At 40.0% G+C, this 20,186-nt stretch overlaps 1 protein-coding gene and 1 long non-coding RNA gene across 7 annotated transcripts in view; one reads left to right on the forward strand and one right to left on the reverse strand.

Moving 5' to 3' along the window:
- The window catches only part of IGSF11 (immunoglobulin superfamily member 11), a 199,470-nt gene that overhangs the window by 60,990 nt on the left and 118,294 nt on the right, over positions 1-20,186 (forward strand). Inside the window, exon 1 of one of the 6 annotated variants that reach the window (XM_072812097.1) lies at positions 13,527-13,673. The exons of the other annotated variants lie outside the window; for them this stretch is intronic. Within the exon in view, the coding sequence (XP_072668198.1) occupies positions 13,622-13,673 (52 nt within the window). The 5' untranslated portion in view covers positions 13,527-13,621. Of the gene's footprint in view, positions 1-13,526; positions 13,674-20,186 lie in introns of those variants that run through there. 6 annotated transcript variants of the gene reach the window in all.
- On the reverse strand, positions 2,838-13,209 carry LOC140624734 (uncharacterized). The gene is made up of 3 exons (XR_012024217.1): positions 13,045-13,209; positions 5,101-5,250; positions 2,838-2,993 (listed from the first exon to the last, which is right to left on the reverse strand). It is a non-coding gene; the product is annotated as an uncharacterized lncRNA (long non-coding RNA).

Consider the following 20,186-nt stretch of genomic DNA (forward strand, 5'->3'; position numbering starts at 1 on the left):
GATTTACAAAGGGAAGTTAAAAAGGCATCACCTTGTTTCAGAATATCTCAGTTACACATTCTGTTGCTTGAGCCAGAAATTATCTACTTCTCCATTGCTAGTCAACCTTCAGTCTTTTTAGAGGAATCATTTCTTCAGAGAATTCTTTTCAGATCTCTCTAATTATGTTAGATTCTGTTTCAGTCCTGCTTAAGCACCTAAACTCTCTCCTTCATATCACTGTCACATTTGTTTGTATGATTATGTGATAAATTTCTGCATTTTCCACTAAACTGGAAGTTCTGTAAGAGCAAACATCTTCTGATTTTTGTTACTTAATGTATCACCAGTTTTGGACAGGACCTGGGATATGTAAATACTGTAAAACTACATTATATTATGCCTCATAAATAATGAGAATTAACATGTAATGGAATTGACTATTAACTCCTGTCCCATGTTCATCCCTTTTGTGTATTGGTGGTGTGAAGACAGGGTGGAGGCTAAAGCTCTTACTTTCCAAGGGAGGTTGTGGTGGGGTGAGGCTGGAAGGTTAAATGGCAGGTAGTTATGCCTTAGGAAGCAGAGGGCATGTTCCTGTATGTTATGGCCAAGTATTCCTTCATCAAGGTAATGAAACAAGTGCCAACTCAGTATTCCTGGAATCATGGCTGCTGCTGTGGACTACCTACGGATCAGGACCCACATTTCCATCAGTAGCCAAGCTTTCGTTAGATATGCCACCAGGTGGCACTAAAGCACAGCTAGGACAGGAATAGATCTGGATCCAGCAATAGGACCCCTATTCCTGACCACCTAGCCGATTCATTAACCTAGCCATTTTATTAACCTCATAATAATGCAAACATGCATTTTATATGATCTAGTTGCTCCATTGCCACTTAACACGTCATATAGGAATTTCTCTGTATTTGCTGAATTGATGAAAGACTGCGTGAGACCTGTGTACACTCATTAAAGGTGGAAGGGCAGGGTAGGGTTGGCTGTGAGGCAAAGGTGTTCGTTAAAGCAATAATGCCTTAAAGTCTCTCATTTCAAAGATCTGATCAGAGGTCTTTTCAGTTTATTCTGTGAAGTTATCTTGATTCTGAGAATTAAATAGATTCAATGATTTGTTAGGGGCTATAAAATACAATGCAATGAAAAATTTTTGGTGAAATACCAAATCCATAAAATGGATGTTTTGTCCCCATGAGGGAAGAGTTTCAAATATAAGATAAATAATTTATAAATAATAAAATAAATAATCTCATAATGGTAATAACAGCAGTTAACATTACTTGCTAGGTTATTTGTCAGAGGTGGTAATGGGCATTTTCACATATATTACCTCATTGAATTCTTATAACAACCTGTGAAGTAAGAATTATATTCCTTTTTTTTTAAGATTTTATTTGTTTATTTGAGAGACAGAGAGAGAAAGAGCAAGCATGAATGGTGGCAGAAAGAGAGGGAGAAGCAGCCTCCCTACTGAGCAGGGAGCCCTAGGTGAGGCTCCATGTGGGCCTGGATCCTAGGATCCTGGGGTCATGACCGGAGCTGAGGGCAGACACTTAACTGACTGAGCCACCCAGGTGCCTCTATATTCCATTTTAATAAAGATTATGGTTGAAGCCTGGATAGGTTAAGTGACTTTCCAAAGGTTATTTAAAAATATGTGTAGCAGAGTTGACATTGAGCAAACCTTTTATCATTTAGAATTTTAAATGCAAAACTGTATTTTTTATTTGCCTTATTTGATTCTAGGTTTCAACAAAGATGGGCACCTGGGTGGCTCAGTGGTTGAGCATCTGCCTTTGGCTCAGGTTGTGATCTCGGGTTCCTGGGATCGAGTTCTGTATCGAGCTTCCCACATGGAGCCTGCTTCTCCCTTTGCTTGTGTCTCTGCCTTTCTTTCTGTGTCTCTTATGAATAAACAAATAAAATCTTTTTAAAAAGAGTATTTCAAGAAAGATACATTATAGAGACCTGCCAAAATCTCTAGGACAAGGATAAGTGTACTATTCCATAAATTTGATGTGTAATTTGGAAAGAGCTGGTTATTAGAAAAAAAAAAAACTATAATAGAATCTTAGTAAGAACCACATATCCAGTCATATAAAATCTACCAAGGGTAGGTCTCTTAGCCTAGATTCCCTTGAAAGTTTACCCTGAGACAAAGGTTTATGTAGTTAGCTTAATTAGAAAGTAATTTCAGAGATCAGGGTTAATTGTTGAGGAAATGAAAAAAGAGAGGGAGGAAATGCCAGTCCAGGATGGATTCACTGTTTCTTGGTTACTGTTGATCATGCCAGGGCCTTCTGCAGAGCTTGAGGAAATAAGCTGACCCCCTTGGAGAATGCAAGGCAGAAGGCTTATCCATTGGCTCCCATCCCACATAAGCCAAGAGTAGCCCCATAAGTGTTGGCATCCCTGTGCTTCTAGGTTATACACGTCAGTCCCACCAAATTCCTGCTCGTGTTCCAGGCAGCAGTGTCCTGAGTAGGGAGAGGTACTTGGTGTAGGTCACAGCAAAGCAAATTAGTGTCAGGTTGTATCTGTGAGTAGCTGATTTGAGCCTGCAGCAGAGACTGGAATAAGAAGGGGGCTCAGAAGATCAGAAAGGCTGCATAAGACCGGTCTAATCACCTTCCTCTAGGAATACATGGTATTAACATGTAGATTTGGGTAATAATGATCAGATATATATGGATTTTCTACAATGATATGAAAGCCATGAGCCAACTTATTGGAATTAAATATCTTTGAGGCCATCTAATATTTTCTTCATTGTGTTACCATAGAAACACAGCATGGCTCACTGTTGTTAATTCAGTTCCAATTTTTATGGGTTATTACTGATTTTATTATTAATAGCACATAAAATCCAGGTATTATTTAATCTTTCAAGTGCACTAACCATAAAATTTTAAATTGTAAGGAGTGGTAGTAATCACTGAATTGTGTAAGTATCTTCTAAGGAAGAATGTTCATTAACGGATTCAGAAGACAGGCTGAAATGCAAACAAACAATTCTTTAGTACTAAAAAGTAGCAGAAATAGTTACCAGTTCCAAATTGCCAAGCAGGTTGCTCATTCAAATAGAGGTGTTAGGGTATAGTGGAAAGAAGGCTGCCCTTACAGTCAGAAAGGTTGGGTTTTACTATTTGGGTTTTACAACTTAAGAACTGTATGTTTTTGACCAAGCATTTTAAAGTTTTTTTTTTAAAACCTTGGTTTTATTCACCTGGGAAAATGAGGGGGAAACTATCTCACAGGGCTGTTGACAGGATTTATTTATTTATTTATTTATTTATTTATTTAGTTTTTTGACTATTCATTTGCCTTATTTTTAAAACTTTTTTTTATTGGAGTTCAATTTGCCAACATATAGCATAACACCCAGGGCTTATCCCGCCTAGTGCCCCACTCAGTGCCCATCACTCAGTCACCCCAACCCCCCACCCACCTCCCCTTCCACTACCCCTTGTTCATTTCCCAGAGTTAGGTGTCTCTCATGTTTTGTCACCCTCACTGATATTTTCACTCATTTTCTCTCCTTTCCCTTTATTCCCTTTCACTAATTTTTATATTCCCCAAATGAATGAGACCATATAATGTTTGTCCTTTTCCGATTGACTTATTTCACTCAGCATAATACCCTCCAGTCCCATCCACGTCGAAGCAAATGGTGGGTATTTGTCATTTCTAATGGCTGAGGAATATTCCATTGTATACATAGACCACATCCTCTTTATCCATTCATCTTTTGATGGACACCGAGGCTCCTTCCACAGTTTGGCTCTGTGGACATTGCTGCTAGAAACATCTGGGATGCAGGTGTCCCGGCGTTTCACTGCATCCGTATCTTTGGGGTGAATCCCCAGCAGTGCAATTGCTGGGTCGTAGGGCAGGTCTATTTTTAACTCTTTGAGGAACCTCCACACAGTGTTCCAGAGTGGCTGCACCAGTTCCCATTCCCACCAACAGTGCAAGAGAGTTCCCCTATCTCCATATCCTCTCCAACATTTGTTGTTTCCTGTCTTGTTAATTTTCCCCATTCTCACTGGTGTGAGGTGGGATCTCATTGTGGTTTTGATTTGTATTTCCCTGATGGCCAGTGATGCGGAGCATTTTCTCATGTGCTTGTTGGCCATGTGTTGTTGACAGGATTTAAATGAAACTCTCTGTTAATGCAGATAGCATGGTGCCAGCACATAGCAAGTATGCATAAATATGGACTGAATTTAAATCTGAAATGTACATGTGACACTGGCTCTGATCCACACGCTGATCAGGTATTTACCAGACTGGAAGGTATTTTTCTACAATTTCTGGTGCTTTTTATGGCTTGTTTTTTTCATGTTTTTTGACTACTAGGTAAGATGTTACCTCTTTAGAAAGATAATCTCTGCTGGCTGTAATCAAATAGGACCTCACCTTTTTTGAAGTAAAAGTTCATGAATCTCTTACCTCCTTCTAGAAAGGCAAGAACCTCAGGACACTAACTCTGAAGGCAGTGTTCTTGGTGGCAAACAACATAAATTGATGGTGGTTAATTAAAGCAGGAAAGGAGAAGATGGGAAGTCTAAAGGATCAGAAAACAAGCAGCAACCAAAGGAGGCTAGGTCACCAGAATGACATCATAGGAACAGTCCAGAGATAACCAATGCTGGAACCAGGTACTAGATGTCACAACTGGCATCATAGCCACAATTACCTCTCTTCAGTGGACAGTAAAATGAATTCTTTATCCCTTCCTTATTCTTATCCCTGAATTTTGTGACACTTGCTTAAGATTGATAATCTAGAGGTGAGCCTCTCTAATTGGCTACACGTTCTGTTATGTGAGCATGCTATAGTTGCTAGGAGTTCAGAAAGCATTTTTGGCATTTGCAGTGGAAGATAGACTCTGATTCCCACTGAGAATAAAACTGGGGAATTCTTGAACATTGAAAGAAGAGTCTTGATGCTTAGCAGTCACAAAATACACAGCAATCCTTCCCATAGTGTACTCCTTCAAATGCTCAATGTCTACCAATACTTTTTTCCCTTATATTTATATTTTAAAAATACATAATGTGTCTATCTTCTCACAACTGTAAAATCACTCAATTCTACCTTAGGAGACAATCCAAAGTCTTATGATTATTTATGGTTCCCAGATTTAAGTCCAGTGGTGATATTCATTCTTCTTTGTGGGTTATTCTTATGTCCTCATATTCCTCAGTCTGTGGACTGACTATAAAATTACCTGCCACCCATAACACCCTAATAAAACAAGAAGAGGAAGGAAACAAAGTTAGTTGAAAGTGTAAATATGTAAATGACACAGCAAGGAAGAGATAGAGGTAGAGGATACAGACATTATTTCTGAAACTAATTATTAGGCCATAGTTATGTTAATTCTGTATCTTTATGAGGTAACATTCTTTTTTTTTTAATAAAGATTTTATTTATTTATTCATGAGAGACATAGAGAGAGAGGCAGAAACATAGGCAGAGGGAGAAGCAGGCTTCCTGCAGAGAGCCCCATTCAAGACTGGATCCTGGGACACTGGGATCATGCCCTGAGCCAAAGTCAGATGCTCAACCACTGAACCACCCAGGCGTGCCAAGAGGTAACATTCTTTTAGCACATTCATAGAAAGTACTTGAGTTTCAGTCCAGGCCTTGAGTCCAGAATTTTGGGATTTAAGTATATTATCTTTCTTTAAGCAATGTGGTAGCATTAAAAGAATTCATCTACCCCAAGGCTCTTCATACTGCTTTTACTGTTCTCTGAGAATGGCATCTCAAAGCTTTGTTTTCAATGTGCACTTAATGAAATAATCATATAATTTTTTTCTTAATCCTTTAATAGTGAATAACTTTAATTTTCATATATGAAACCAATTTTACATTCCTGAAATAAATCCAATTGGTGTGATGAATTAATTACCTTTTTTATATATCACTGAACTTGATTTGCTAACATTCATTTGCGTAATGTAAATCTCTATGTGCTGAAAATTGGCTTATCTTCTTTTCTCCCATTATCTTTGTCAATATTTGGTAATCAGTATAATGCTAGCACTGCAAAATGAGTTAAAGAGAGTTTCATTTTTTCTTTATTGTCAAGTAATTTGCAAAAGATTGGAGATTTTGCTTCCTGAACATTTGGTGAAACTTGCTGATTAAATCATCTGGATCTGTAGTTTTACCAGTAAGAAGATTTTAAACTATTGCTTTAACTATCTTAATTACATGGGACTATTCATATTTTCTGTTTATTTTTGAGCAAGCATTGGTAAGTTCTGTTTCTCTAGAAATTTGTCCCTTTCTTCTAAGTTTTCAAATTTATCAGCATAAAATTGTTCATTATTCTCCTTATCATTTTAATCTATAGCATCTGTAGTGATGTCTCCTTTTCAATTATGATATTATTTGAGATCTCTTTCTCTTCCCCTGTCTCTCTTATTTTAAATTTTAGATAAGATGGTCAGCAAAGGCTTCAATTCATGTGCATGTGACAAAAGACCTACAGGAAGTGAAAGGAAAGCTATGCAAAATGTAGGGAAAGAATAATTTTGTTGGTTCCAAGGCAAACATGTTCCTGTTTGTTCAGGAGATGTTGAGGAGGTCATTGTAGTGAGAGCTGAGTGAATAAGGGGAAAATAGAAGAAGCAATTAGATAAGGAGGGACTAGATCCAGTTGGGCCTTGTGATAAGCAGAGTAATGGCCCCCACCCTGCAAAGATGCCCACTTCCTAATTCCTAGAACCTGAGAATATGTTCCCTTACTTGGCAAAAGCAAATTAAGGTTGCAAAGTGAATTAATGTTGCCCTTCAACTAACCTGGAGATGAAGAGATTATCCCGAATTATCCAGATGGGCACACTGTAATCATAAGGATCCTTAAATGTGGAAGAAAATGCAGGAGAGAGAGTCAGAGAGACAGCAATGTGAGAAGGCCTTGGCCTGATGTTGGTGACTTTGAAGATGGAGAAACAGGGCCATAAGCCTAGGAAAGTAGGTGGACTCTAGATGCTGGAGAAGGTAAGGAAAGGATTCTCCAGAAAGGAACACAGCCCCACAGCCATCTTAATTTTAGCCCAGTGATACCCATTTTGGACTTCTGACCTCAGAACTGTAAGATAACAAATTTGTGTTGTTTTATACCACTAGATTTGCAGTGATTTGTTAAAGCAGCCATAGAAATCTAACACAAGCCCTGTGGTTTATAGTAAAGACTTCTACTTTCACTGTGAGTGAGATAGGAAGTCGTAGGGCAGAGGAGTGATCTGATCTGATTCAATAGGATCATTCTGGATGCTGTGATGAGAATAGACTATTGAGGAATTCCTTCCCCCTTGTAGGTTTTGGCTTGACTGTCCCATATTTTATTGAGGTCTCATCAATTTTGTTTAAGATTTAGAAAAATATAATTTCACATTTCTTTTGTAAGTTGGGGTCTCCACTCTGTTTTGTTGCCAGAAATACAACTCTGAACTTGCTTTAAAGTTCTATGGAAAACTCGGAATTTGAACCAGCCAAAATGTGATTGCAAGTACCAATATATATAAAATCAAGTGAGAGATTGAAAGAGATTAGTTTAGATTAGTGAATACTGGTAAAGAGACTTTGAAAAATATTTGAAAATTATTTTCCTTGCAGTGTAAGAAAGAGAATACAAAGAGAACACTGAAGTGACATAAAATGCTTCTTATGCTGTTGCCCTTTTCAAGTCCTAAAAATCATAGTGGCACCATCTTAGATTTTCCATTAGGATAAATTCAGTAGCATTTTGTCTTAATGGGCCCTGCTCAGAGAGTAACTTTACCTGAAAATAAGTGTGTTCATAATATTCTTAAAGTTTAAATTTGATTAATATATAATGTATTAATTTCCAAGGTAGAGGTCAGTGATTCATCCGTCTATAATACCCAGTGCTCATTACATCATGTGCCCTCCTTAATGTCCATAACTCAGTTATCCCATCCCCCCAACTTCTCCTTTCCAGCAACCCTCAATTTGTTTCCTATGATTAAGAGTCTCTTGGGGGATGTCTGGGTGGCTCAGTGGTTGAGCATCTGCCTTTGGTTCAGGTCATGATCCTGGGGTTCTGGGATCAAGTCCCATGTTGGGCTCCCTGTGCGGAGCCCACTTCTCCATTTGCTTATGTCTCCGCCCCCTCTCTGTGTGTCTTTCATGAATAAATAAAATCTTAAAAAAAACTCTTATGATTTGTCTCCCTTTCTGATTTCATTGTTTTATTTTTTCCTCTCTTCCCCTATGACCCTCTGTTTTGTTTCTTAAATTCCACATATGAGTGAGATCATATAATTATCTTTCTCTGATTGACTTATTTTGCTTAGCATAATACCCTCTAGTTCCATCCACATCTTAGCAAATGGCAAGATTTCATTTTTTTGATGGCTAAGTAGTGTTCCATTATATATATATCTCACATCTTTATCCATTCATCTATTGACGGACATTTGGGATCTTTCCATAGTTTGACTATTAGGAACATTGTTGCTATAAACATTGGGGTGCAGGTGCCTCTTTGGATTAAATGTGTTCATAATCAAAGGACTTACAAGAAAAGAGCCAACTTTTCCCCAAATAGATGAAGATGTGAAACTTTGCTTCAGCAATATTCACAGTGGCCATAGGGATTAGCTATCGTAACAGGGATGGAAATACCGCTTGCCTTTGTGTAAATCCTATCTAGCACTGCTCTACCAGAGGACTGGGTAGAAACTGACAAAACGAGCAGATATCAGAAAGACTAAGCTGTCAATATATCTAGGTTATAAATTGATCCAACATTTAAGAAGGAAGTGTTAAAGTATGAAATGGGTTCTTTAACATAGAATAAAGTTATTGGCTTATCAGTTATTCTAACAATTCCCTTCTTATCTTCTCCACTCCTTTATTGCTATTCTAAAAAGTATTTTATTTATTTATTTATTTATTTATTTATTTATTTATTTATGAGGGGGTGGAGAGAGAAAGAGCTAGCGCATGAGCTGGGGGAGGGGCAGAGGGAGGAGCAGACTCCCTTCTGAGCAAGGAGCCAATGAGGGGCTTGATCCCATGACTCTGGGATCACAAACTGAGCCAAAGGCAGATGCTTAACTGACGGGGCCACCCAGGTGCCCCCTTTATTGTTATTGTTTGTTTATTTATTTATTTATTTATGAAAGGGAGACCATGCATGAGGCAGGGGGGAGGAGGTGGGGGAGAGAGAGAGTCTCAAGCTGACTCTGTCTTGGCCAGGCTTGATCTCACAACCTTGAGATCATGACCTGAGCTGAAATCAAGAGTCTGACAGCTTAAACGACCAAGCTACCCAGTTATACTGATTATAATTTTATACTGATTATAATTATAATTATAATCTTGGCCAGGCTTGATCTCACAACCTTGAGATCATGACCTGAGCTGAAATCAAGAGTCTGACAGCTTAAACGACCAAGCTACCCAGTTATACTGATTATAATTTTATTATACTGATTTTATATATATATATATATATATATATATATATATATATAATTTCTTCTTCCCAAAGGAGAAGGGGGAACAATTCATTTCAAATTTTACTTCTGAAAGGACCAAGCTCCAGTCTAGCTTATATATATGGTCCTAAGTAGCTTGGTTAAAATAGTTACAAAAAAAACCAAAAAAAAGTTACAAAAATGAGTCACTGGATCAAAAAATATTTTCTAACTTTAAGAATGATCTTCTTATAAACTATTCCATGGACAAACATCCTCAAAAACTTAAATGCAATTAACTTTTAATTATATACATAAATGGAGAGGTGTAGGTGCTATTAATAATTTAAAAATAGCTAATTAAAAATAATATATATTTGGCTTTGGAAAGCCTTGTAATTCCCTCTGTTTCTCTTTCTTGTTTTTCTCCTAAGCTAATATTAAAATTAATTTTCCATTCTTGAATGCAGAGTAACGGTAGAAAGAGGATCTAGCATTTTGATGGGTGGAGAATAGAAGCTGGTCCAGTATTACATTTGGATTTGGATAATCTATATTTAGATACTTAGGAATTGACTATATTCTCATGTCATCAATGTTTTTGAACCAGGATTATTATGACACTGTATCAGAGTCCTTTACCCTAGGGTTCCTGGTCCCAGACATTCCCCTCTCCATTTCTTCTTTGGTCAGATAGACCAACTAGAGCTCCCTTAGAAGGGGTTGGGGGTGTGGCATCAAAATGAACAAAATTTTATGGGCTACTTATGCTGGGGTAGAATGGAAATGGTAGGAGTGGGGTGGAGATGGGACAAATGTTGGGGCGGCACCTGCAGTGTTCCCCACAGACAGTTGTTAAGACACTATGGTATATATAAATCTCTTCAGATATTGGTCTGTAAAGAGAAAAGAAAAAGACTTTGTGGTGTGGTAGGAAAACAACTATAGGATGAATGTCAGAAAACCTTGGTTTCAGTTTTGGTATTTACAATCCCTTGATCTTTTGGAGACTTAGTGTATTAACATGTAAAGAGGGGTAATAATACCTACCTTATCTACCCCCTGGGGATTGCTGGGAAGATCAGAGCAGATAATATATATGAAAACACTTAGAAGTTTATAAAGTATTACACAAAGGTAAGATGTCTGTTGCTTTAGCACTTGGAATACTTAAAAGATTTAAAGAAATCCTACTGTGGTCATAAAGTAGATTAGGACGAAAGAGTCTGGGGAATTCATCTTTACTAATAACAAATTTACTCAAAATACATGCCAGTGGTATTATCTCTGTGAACTAAAAAGCATGTTTTTTTCTCTGTTTCCTGTGAGAGTGTCCTTTTGGGATGCTCTGTGTACTGCACTTAGAGTTTCTAGAACTCCCAATCTGCTTCCTGTGAGTCCACCATCTACCATCTGCCCCTGAGCTTTCGGGCAGCCAGATTGCCGCCTGAAATCGGATCCCCACTCCCCCTTCAGAAGCCACATTTCCTCTTCTACTAAAAGGGCTACTTCTCTTCCTAACTCACCAGATCCTGTTGGTAGAAGGTAGAAGGTACACTATGGTGACTTAGAGGCAGGAGAGCGACTCTTTCTCTGATTCATGACCTTGCGGATATACCCCATGTACAATTATGAGTTTTTTAAAGGGTGGATGTCATAGCTTATACTTTACGTTTAACCTTCAAGCTAACCAGTGTCTTACATGGTGTAGATACTTAGTAAATAGTTGCTGAGTCGATGTGCTAAGAAATATATGAGGCAATTTGCTTTATCAGGGCTTTCATCCTAGATTATTAGGTTAAGAATGAATATTCTTTTTTTTTAAGATTTTATTTATTTATTTATTTATGATAGACAGAGAGAGAGAGAGAGAGAGAGAGGCAGAGACACAGGCAGAGGGAGAAGCAGGCTCCATGCCGGGAGCCCGACGGAGGACTTGATCCCGGGACTCCAGGATCTCGCCCTGGGCCAAAGGCAGGCTGAGCCAAACCGCTGAGCCACCCAGGGATCCCCAAGAATGAATATTCTATCTCAATATTTAAATCTGGGATGATAGAGAAGTGAAGACCTATTCTGAGTAGCACCTGCCACTTGAGAGCTTCCTTGCTTTTCTTCTTATATTACTCTCATGCCCTACTTGGGACTGGGTTTGAATGTGGGAATATGTGTAGGACAAAACAAGGAAGTGAATTGGATGGAGGAAAATATGTAGTCCTTGCCGTGGCACTTAAAAGAATGAGCCCAGTGATGAAGTCATAGTTGAAGTTTAAAATTTCTGTTATTAATGTCAAATAAACTATGCTGTCATATTCTTTTTTTGCCATTAGAAATCTGGTAAGGGATTCTAACATATTGGAAGTAGTGAGCAAAGTTGAAGCATCTTCAATTAATAAACTATATCTTTTCAGGGTATTGGTATTAAAGGTGATTGGCATTTCTTAATGTGTTCTCTCTCTCTCTCTTTTTTTTTTTTACTTAAAATTATAACATCACCATTTTCCAAAAAACAGTGCATCCATAATTTCACCATCTTGATACTGTTATTTTTGCATTTGTCTTCCGATCTTTGTCCAATGTATGGATGTTTTACTTACTTGCTTTTCTTCTGTGCATACTGTTTTCATTCTGAATTGCCCTGGGAGTATTATATCTGCCAGATGGAGGCTCAAAATTTCTGAGTGGCTCCAAGAATCCTAATCGATGCTGCTGTAGAAATTGACATTTCCCCCTGGGGGAAGGCATGTCCAAAAATTTTAGAAGGTTCCCATTGGAGGCTGAAGCAGAAAGTGACTATGGGCTGTTAAAACACCAGCGATCCAATGAAAAAGGAAGGCAGGTTGGCTTTTAGAAGAAGAGAAGTAGGTGGATATTTAAGTAAAATAATTTCAGATGCCAAGAACATATCTCTTCCCACTTACCCAAAACAAACAGGAAACAAAAAATAAAAACCCAAAGTAATAATCACCATAATAAAATCCCCCTCTCACTAGTTGACGAAGAGTTGAAGTTAGTTTAGGAAAGCTATTACGTGGGGCACCTGGGTGGCTCAGTGCTTGAGTACCTGCTTTTGGCTCCCAAGGGGAGCCTGCTTCTCCTTTTTTTTTTTTTTTTTTTTAAGATTTCATTTATTTATTCATGAGAGAGAGAGAGAGAGAGAAGCAGGCCCCATGTAGGGACCCGACGTGGGACTCAATCCCAGGACCCCAGGATCACACCCCGGGCCAAAGGCAGGCGCTGAACCGCTGAGCCCCCCAGGGATCCCCATGCTTCTCCCTTTGCCTATGTCTCTGCCCCTCTCTCTCTCTCTCTCTCTCTCTCTCTCTCTCTCATGGATGAATAAATAAAATCTTAAAACAAAACAAAACATCTGTAATGTTTAAAATGGCAAATTTTAAATATCAGAAGCTGAGATAAATTTTACTAAAAGGGCAAGAGAAGACGGTAGGGGTCTTTGCTAGAAACGGGGAAGTGAGGGGACTAGTACAGCCCTTTAATGCTCTTTTATGGGAAAAAAAAACAAGAAAAGGTAGTGGGGTTGGGGGAGAGGAAAGGAAAAAAAAAGTTATGAAATGGAACAAACCTCAGCAATTCTTAATTTTGCCAGATTGCACGAGAGAGGAAGTGGACAACTAGAAATCATCTGAAAAGGGCCGCGGACAATCTTGCTGCTCGCAGGTGGCGGCGAGTCCCAGGCGCGGGCTCTGCGGGCCGAGACCGCGCGGGCCTGGGGGGCGGCCCGGGGCGGGGCTGGGCGCCCCCCATCCCCCACCCCGGTCCCCCGTCTCCTCCCCCCCCCCCCCCCCCCTGCCCCGGGCCGCGCAGGTGCAGGTGGCGGGGCCGGGCCAGCTGCGCGCCGCGCCCGCTCCGGGGGGGCCGCCAGGCGTCGCGCTGGAGCCGCGGTTGCCCCGGAGACCGAGCGGCGAGTGGGCGGCGCGGAGCGGGGCTGCTGCGGGGCCTGGGGCGGGCGCGGGGCGGGCGCGGGGCGGGCCTGGGGCGGGCCTGGGGCGGGCCTGGGGCGGGCGAGGCGGCCCCTGGGCGCGGGAGCTGCACTCGGCTCGGCCGCGCGTCCCACGGTCCCGGCCGCGGCGGGCGGAGCGGCTGCCCCAGGAGCGCCGAGGGCCCGGGCGGGCGGCGGGCGCGCTCCCCGCGGCCGCGGGATGACTCCTCCGGGCTCGCCGCTGGCGCCCCTGCTGCTCCTCTCCCTGCACGGTGAGTAGCCGAGCCCGCCGGGCCGGGGGCCGCCCCGCCCGGCGCAGGTGGCGCAGGTGGCGCAGGTGTGCCCCAGGTGGCCCAGGTGTGCCCCAGGTGGAGAGGTAGCCGCCCCCGCCGCTCGGTCCCCGCATCCCCGACCCGCTGCCGACGCGCGGCGCTCTGCCGGTCACCCCGGTCACCCCCGGTCACCCCCGGTCGCTCACCGGGCGCGGCGCGAAACCGTTTCCGTGATCCCGCGGCTCCGGCAGCAACAGAGGTGCTTTGAGATAAAGGAGAAAACTTTAAATTCTGGCTTTACCGTGACCTTCAACTAGCACATGCAGCTTTCGCTGAGTCTGTGATCTTTGCTTTAAGAATAACTAACTGTACAGTGCGCTACACCATGTCCGAAAACACTGATTTTATTTTATTTATTAATTTTTTTGTGTGCTCTAGCTTCTTCCCCAAAGCATTTACAGGGGCTTACAGAAATGCACAATGTGCAACAGCGTTAGAACAGAAAGACTAAACATCTGTGTACTTTTCTTAGTTTTTTAAGAAAACTGACTTTCCACTCTCGATTTAATCTCTCTTGCATTTTATTTTTCCATCACTAGCCGTCCTGTTTAACTCTGATTTTCACCTAACACAGTGCCCTTCTGTGAGCGCACTGTCCTTGGAATCAAGTTTTCTGTCCCATTTAATTGATGAGATTTATTCCAAAGGTTTCATTTAAAGAGCAGGTTCAGTGATTTATGGAATATTGTGGTTAACCTTGTTTGTTTCTGGAGATACCAGTATGTTTCCCATAGTTTTGTGGCCTCACTTGAACTGATAATGTACCAGGGATCTTGAAGTAACTTCATGTTAGTTGACTTAAATTGTTCGAATTTATTTAGTAGGGGAGAAAGAAAGACAAAATTTTGCATACTTTTTCCGTAGATGCAAGTGAAGGAAATCATCAAAATTACAGAGAACTTTCCTAAAGTTCAGTAGATATATTTTTGGTGATGACGTGTAGACAATAATTAAGTGAACATGAGTACGTGCTAGCAAATTAATTTTGTCTGGTTACCCTTTTGAAGGGGCCGACATTTTTCTCTGTCCTACTTCTCTCAAGTGTGAAATAATTAGAGCTTTTTATACAATTCTTTGGCTATAACTGAAAATGTTTATAAATATTGCTATAAGAGCTGCTGAAGTTTTGGTAAAAAATATTCTTAACCTTCATCTATTACAATAAATGCTGCTCTCTTTTTGTAAGTAGCATTTGTGTATAGTTTGTTTTTGAATTATTAGGCAGTACTTCAAAGAGTGGATGTAATTTGCAGAAGCAGCCTTACAAGGTCATCTGATTTGTTTCCTTTCCTTCAGCAAAACTATTCCTCAGCTGTCCTAGGATGTTTTTAGAGACTTCCAAGGACAATTCAGCCTTCATGATAATCTATTCTGTAGAAGCACTTTTCACCCTCAGAAATGAACAGTTGTGTTCATTTGCTCAACATATATTTACTGAGCTCCCACTCTGGGGCTGGTGGAAGACAGGGATGCACAGGAGCTTGTTTGCAGCCCGTATGGAGTCTGCCTTTTTAAAACAGGCTGTAAGCATGCAAAATGATTCATGATATAAGGAATATATATATAAATACACACACACATATATATATGATTGCTATTTATTAATGGTGATAGCAAGGAAGACTTCATAGAAAAGTTTTCTGTAATCTGGACTTTAAGTTGGGTTTGAATTGGCTGACATGGGAGTGGTTGGGCCTGCTTTCCTAGTCAGAGGAACAGCTTGGGTGAAGGATATGAAATGAAAAATACTGAGGCATATTCTTGAAAGGCCAAGTGTCTCGCTGCTAGAGCAGGAGATGTGTGCAAAGGAGAAAGGGCTAAAAAAAGTAGTAAAAGAATAGTAGAGAGCCTTGAATGCTGAATTTGGGATTTATTCAGGAGGCCACGGTCTCCTTAAGATGGAGAGCGGAGGGGGGTGAGCAGCTGTTGTGTGCCTACTTGTGCCTAGCATAACAGTCCCCAGAGTATACTGTGTCCTGACTGCCATTAAGTTCTTGAAGTCAAAGACAAAGTTGTTTTGAATGAATTAGGGCTCATCCCTAGGACTTAGAATGAGGAGAAGGGGTGGAAACATGAGCAAAGTGACTTCATTATGAAGGAGGAAAAGAAATGGAATGCTGAGTAGATAACCGTTGTAGCGTTGGCCACTACGAAGGCATGATACACAAAAGGTAGAAACAGAGTCTTGCATTTTTGAAAGAAAGTGGATGTCAAGAGATTCCTGTTTTTATTTTTGTTTGAGTTTCTGTAGAGTAACTTCCAAGGGAATTTGGACTGAAAAGTTGGCTTCTATATAGTTTTACCAATGGGTTAGATATATCTGAAGTGGTTTTTTGTACTACTTGTGTAATGCCTTGAAATAGCAGTTACTTTCCAGAATCTGAGAAAATCCTGTAAAAAGAGAGATCACATGAAATGAAATGAAAATGAAAAGAATTATGAGCCTAAATGTTAGCATTCTGAAAAATTTCTTGTGAACTTTGATTCCTTAGTTCTAGCTTGAATTATGTAACTGCTTTGGAAGGATTCGCTTTTTAGCAGAAAACCTGTCGTTTTCCCTACATGAAAGGTGACAGCCACTGGATGAAAATTTTAGAGAAATTAAGCTTAACACACTGTATATTCAATGTGGACTATTCAGGAAGCAATTTAAACATGAAATCACTAAGTGCTTCTAAAATGCTATGCTTAAGAACTGTTGTCAGGCTTAAGGTAATGATGCAATGGGTAAAGATCCCCACCCCCCCACCCCCAAGTAACAGTATGTTGCACATTTTCAAATGGGTTTTCACACTTTGATAGTGGAAGCATTTATAATGAAAAGTCTCATTTGGATCTTCATACTTAAGCCATGTGATTTAGTGCCAAACAAGGTGATGTGCTGGTACACAAGATTCTTTAGCTGCAATGAGTCCTACAGAACAAGAGACTGGAAATACTAGCTGAGTTGAGGGGAAATTGTGGCACTCCCACTGAAATTCTCATCTTCCTTAGTTCATTTAGAATAGGGATTCTGAATTTATAGTTACCTACAATAGTGATATTTTAGGCAGTTGGAGGTAGGATTGCGGGATTTCTGGTAGCCCACTCACTTCAAGTATCCCCCTCCTTTGTTTGATAAGGACTGTCTGGCACTCAAATAGCTCACCCTTGGATTTTGAGAGCATCCCTCAGACCATCTGGAGGCTCTGATACCCTCCTTTAATCATAATTGAGACTAACTGGTTTCGGAGGGGTTGTCAGTTCTTGGGTGGTATTCAAAACGCCATATGAAAAAAAAAAAGAAAGAAAAAAAAAGAAAAAAACACCATATGATTTGAACTGAATTGGGTCTTAAAAGTGGGAAGTTGTTTAGTTACTTATTAGTTAAACTGATCTTACTAAATTGTGGAAGGATTTTTTTTTTCTTTCTATTAAAGTTTGGGTAATTGATTCCCTCCATACTGGTTTCCTACCACCTAGAAAGAGCAGTTTACCTTTGTGATGATTTAAAAAAACATGAAGTTAGTCAAAGAAATAAAATCTGTTTCCTGATTTCACAAATGATAGACTCGGCCATTGACCTGGTACCAGTTCGTCTTCATCATTGTCAGATACCACATAGCTGGTATATGGTGTGACTCTGCGTCACATGTATTATAGGACGATCATATTTTAGCAAGTATCACTAAAATTTTTATGTTTATAAGAAAGATTAAAAAATACAAATTTGCCAATGTGAAAAAAAGCCTGTTCAATGAAAAGATTTTTTAGAAGAAGTCTAATTAGTGGTTTCCCTTCATTTAGCATTTTGATCTTGAGAAAGGTAACAAACTGGGACACCTGGGTGGCTCAGTGGTTGAGCATCTATCTGCCTTTGGCCCAGGGCGTGATCCTGGAGTCCCTCATTGGGCTCCCTGCAGGGAGCCTGCTTCTCCTTCTGCCTGTGTCTCTGCCTCTCTCTGTGTGTTTCTCATGAATAAATAAATAAAACCTTTAAAAAAAAAAAAAGAGAAAGTTAACAAATTGACAGTCTTAGATGCACACTTTTAGAAAAGCATTGCCAGTAAAGAAGTTGAGATGCAAAAAAAAAAAAAAAAAGTTGAGATGCCAGAAGCCCTGAATTCAGGAAAGTCTTGTACTACTTAGAGTTCTTTGGAAGAATCCCATGTTCTCATTAATGTTGATTCTTTTCTGTCCTCTTTCCTTCTCATCTTCTTCCATTTTTATTTTATTATTATTATTATTATTATTATTTTATTTTATGATAGTCACAGAGAGAGAGAGAGAGGCAGAGACATAGGCAGAGGGAGAAGCAGGCTCCATGCACTGGGAGCCCGATGTGGGATTCAATCCCGGGTCTCCAGGGATCGCGCCCTGGGCCAAAGGCAGGTGCCAAACCACTGTGCCACCCAGGGATCCCATCTTCTTCCATTTTGGAGAATGTTCTATCATTCTATAGCATCAGGGTCTTTTAAGGTAAATAACACCATTCATGGTTCCTTCCAATGATTTAACTCTACCTAGTTTGAGGATACATCACCCATGGAGTCAAGTAGGTCAACCCAAAAATCACCCTAGAAGCTGGGCATTGTTGAGGATATGTGAGAATGTGGACATAGTTTATGCTAGTATTTTCCCCTTGTTCCATGATGTCAACTCTATGATATAACTCGGTGTGTATATGTGTGTATGTGTACGTACACACATATGTATATGTGTATGTGTGTACTTTCTCTAAAAGACATTATCATACCTGGCACAGAGTAAGTGCTCGTAGATACTTGAGAATGACTAAGTGAGTGGTTACTTATATAATTGCTAATCCTGTGTGCCTGGAGTACCCGAAAAGAATGTTTTTTTCCCCCTTTTAAAGAAAAGTAATTTTTGTTAAGCATTTTTTTAGGGATTTGGTGAGACTGTATCAGCTTCAGTGTATCTTTAAACCTAAGTATGTATTTTGTGAAGCAGAGGTGATAGAGATCTATTTTCATAGACTTTTCAGATTCTATGACTTTGGAAATTAATTTAAAAATATAATACAGATCTTTCGAAACTGATTTTTAGCTTATTTTTAATCACAAGGCTTTGGAATTGTCTACATTTGAAATATTTTTTTCCTAAGGAATTTCTGAAGATGTTGCTCCATGCAGTAAGGAATGACCTTGGACTTTTGGGTGTTCACTTATAGCCATCAAGGTTCCCATTTCCGTGCCTTGTATTCTTCATCCTGAGGGCCTGTATGTCAAAACTAGTCTCCCAACGAAATAAAAACAAAAACAAAAAAGGGAAAAAATTAGTCTCCCAAGAACAGAGATATGAAATAACACCTGTGTAGGGATGCCTGGGTGGCTCAGTGGTTGAGCGTCTGCCTTCAGCTCAAGGCAGGATCCCGGGATCAAGTCCTCCATCGGGCACCCCACAGGGGAGCTTGCTTTTCCCTCTGCCTATGTCTCTGCCTGTCTCTCTGTGTCTCTCTTAAAAACAAAAACAACCTGTGTAGTCTAAGCTCAACACCCCCCTCCCCCATCACAGATAGATAGTACTGGACTTTGTTTTAGAAAAAAGAGCATTTAATTAGATGAGCCCTGTGTGGAGACATCATCGCCTGCTCCCAAGGGAGATTGCCAGTTGTCCTCTCCTCTCATTGCCTTGCCCTTTCCTGCAGTCTTCCATATTTCCCCCCAGAGTTTCTTCAGCTAGGATTTATTCCCTATGGACCATTCTCATAGTCTGTAGACACTCCTGAAATGTCATCAGTATTCTAATCATAGCTATATCCTCAACCACATACTCAAAGGTGCCTTAAGGAACATCAGACATCTTTTTATAATACTTCATCTTTGTTTCCTTGTAGCAGGTCCATCATTACCTGTTATACAACTTTTGTCAGCGCCATGGTTCAGGGTCATTTGCCAGAACACAAAATACGGGGCAAAAAGTGAGGATAAAGTGTAGTAAGTGTCACTTGTTGCAGAACACATTGCAGTCAGGCTACATTTTAGGTTTCCATCGGGTGAGAAACCTTGTAGTACATTTCACTTATGCATATTGCCCGTGCGTAAATACAGATTGCCGTGCTAGCACTTGTTAGCCAAGACTTATGACAGTATGCAGAACATGTGAAGAATGTGTTAGCAGTGCAAAGATTCTCAAACTTTTGGCTCTGGGATTACTGGGGCCTTAAAGATTATTGAGGACCACAAGGAGCTTTTGTTTATGTGGATTATATCTATTAATATATACTGTATTAGAAATTAAAAGTAAGAACATTTAAAAGTATTTATTAATCAATTTAATAACAATAAATCCATTGTGTATTGACATAAATGATACATTTTCATGACAAGTAAGAATTTTTGCCCAAACCAAAAAATATTAGCAAGAAGAGTGGCAATATTCCACATTTTGGAAATCTCTTTAATGTCTGACTCATTAGAAGACAGCTGGATTCCCCTATCCGCTTCTGCATTC

The sequence above is a fragment of the Canis lupus genome, chromosome 35 (genome assembly GCF_048164855.1).
Source record: "Canis lupus baileyi chromosome 35, mCanLup2.hap1, whole genome shotgun sequence".
Lineage (NCBI taxonomy): Eukaryota > Metazoa > Chordata > Mammalia > Carnivora > Canidae > Canis > Canis lupus.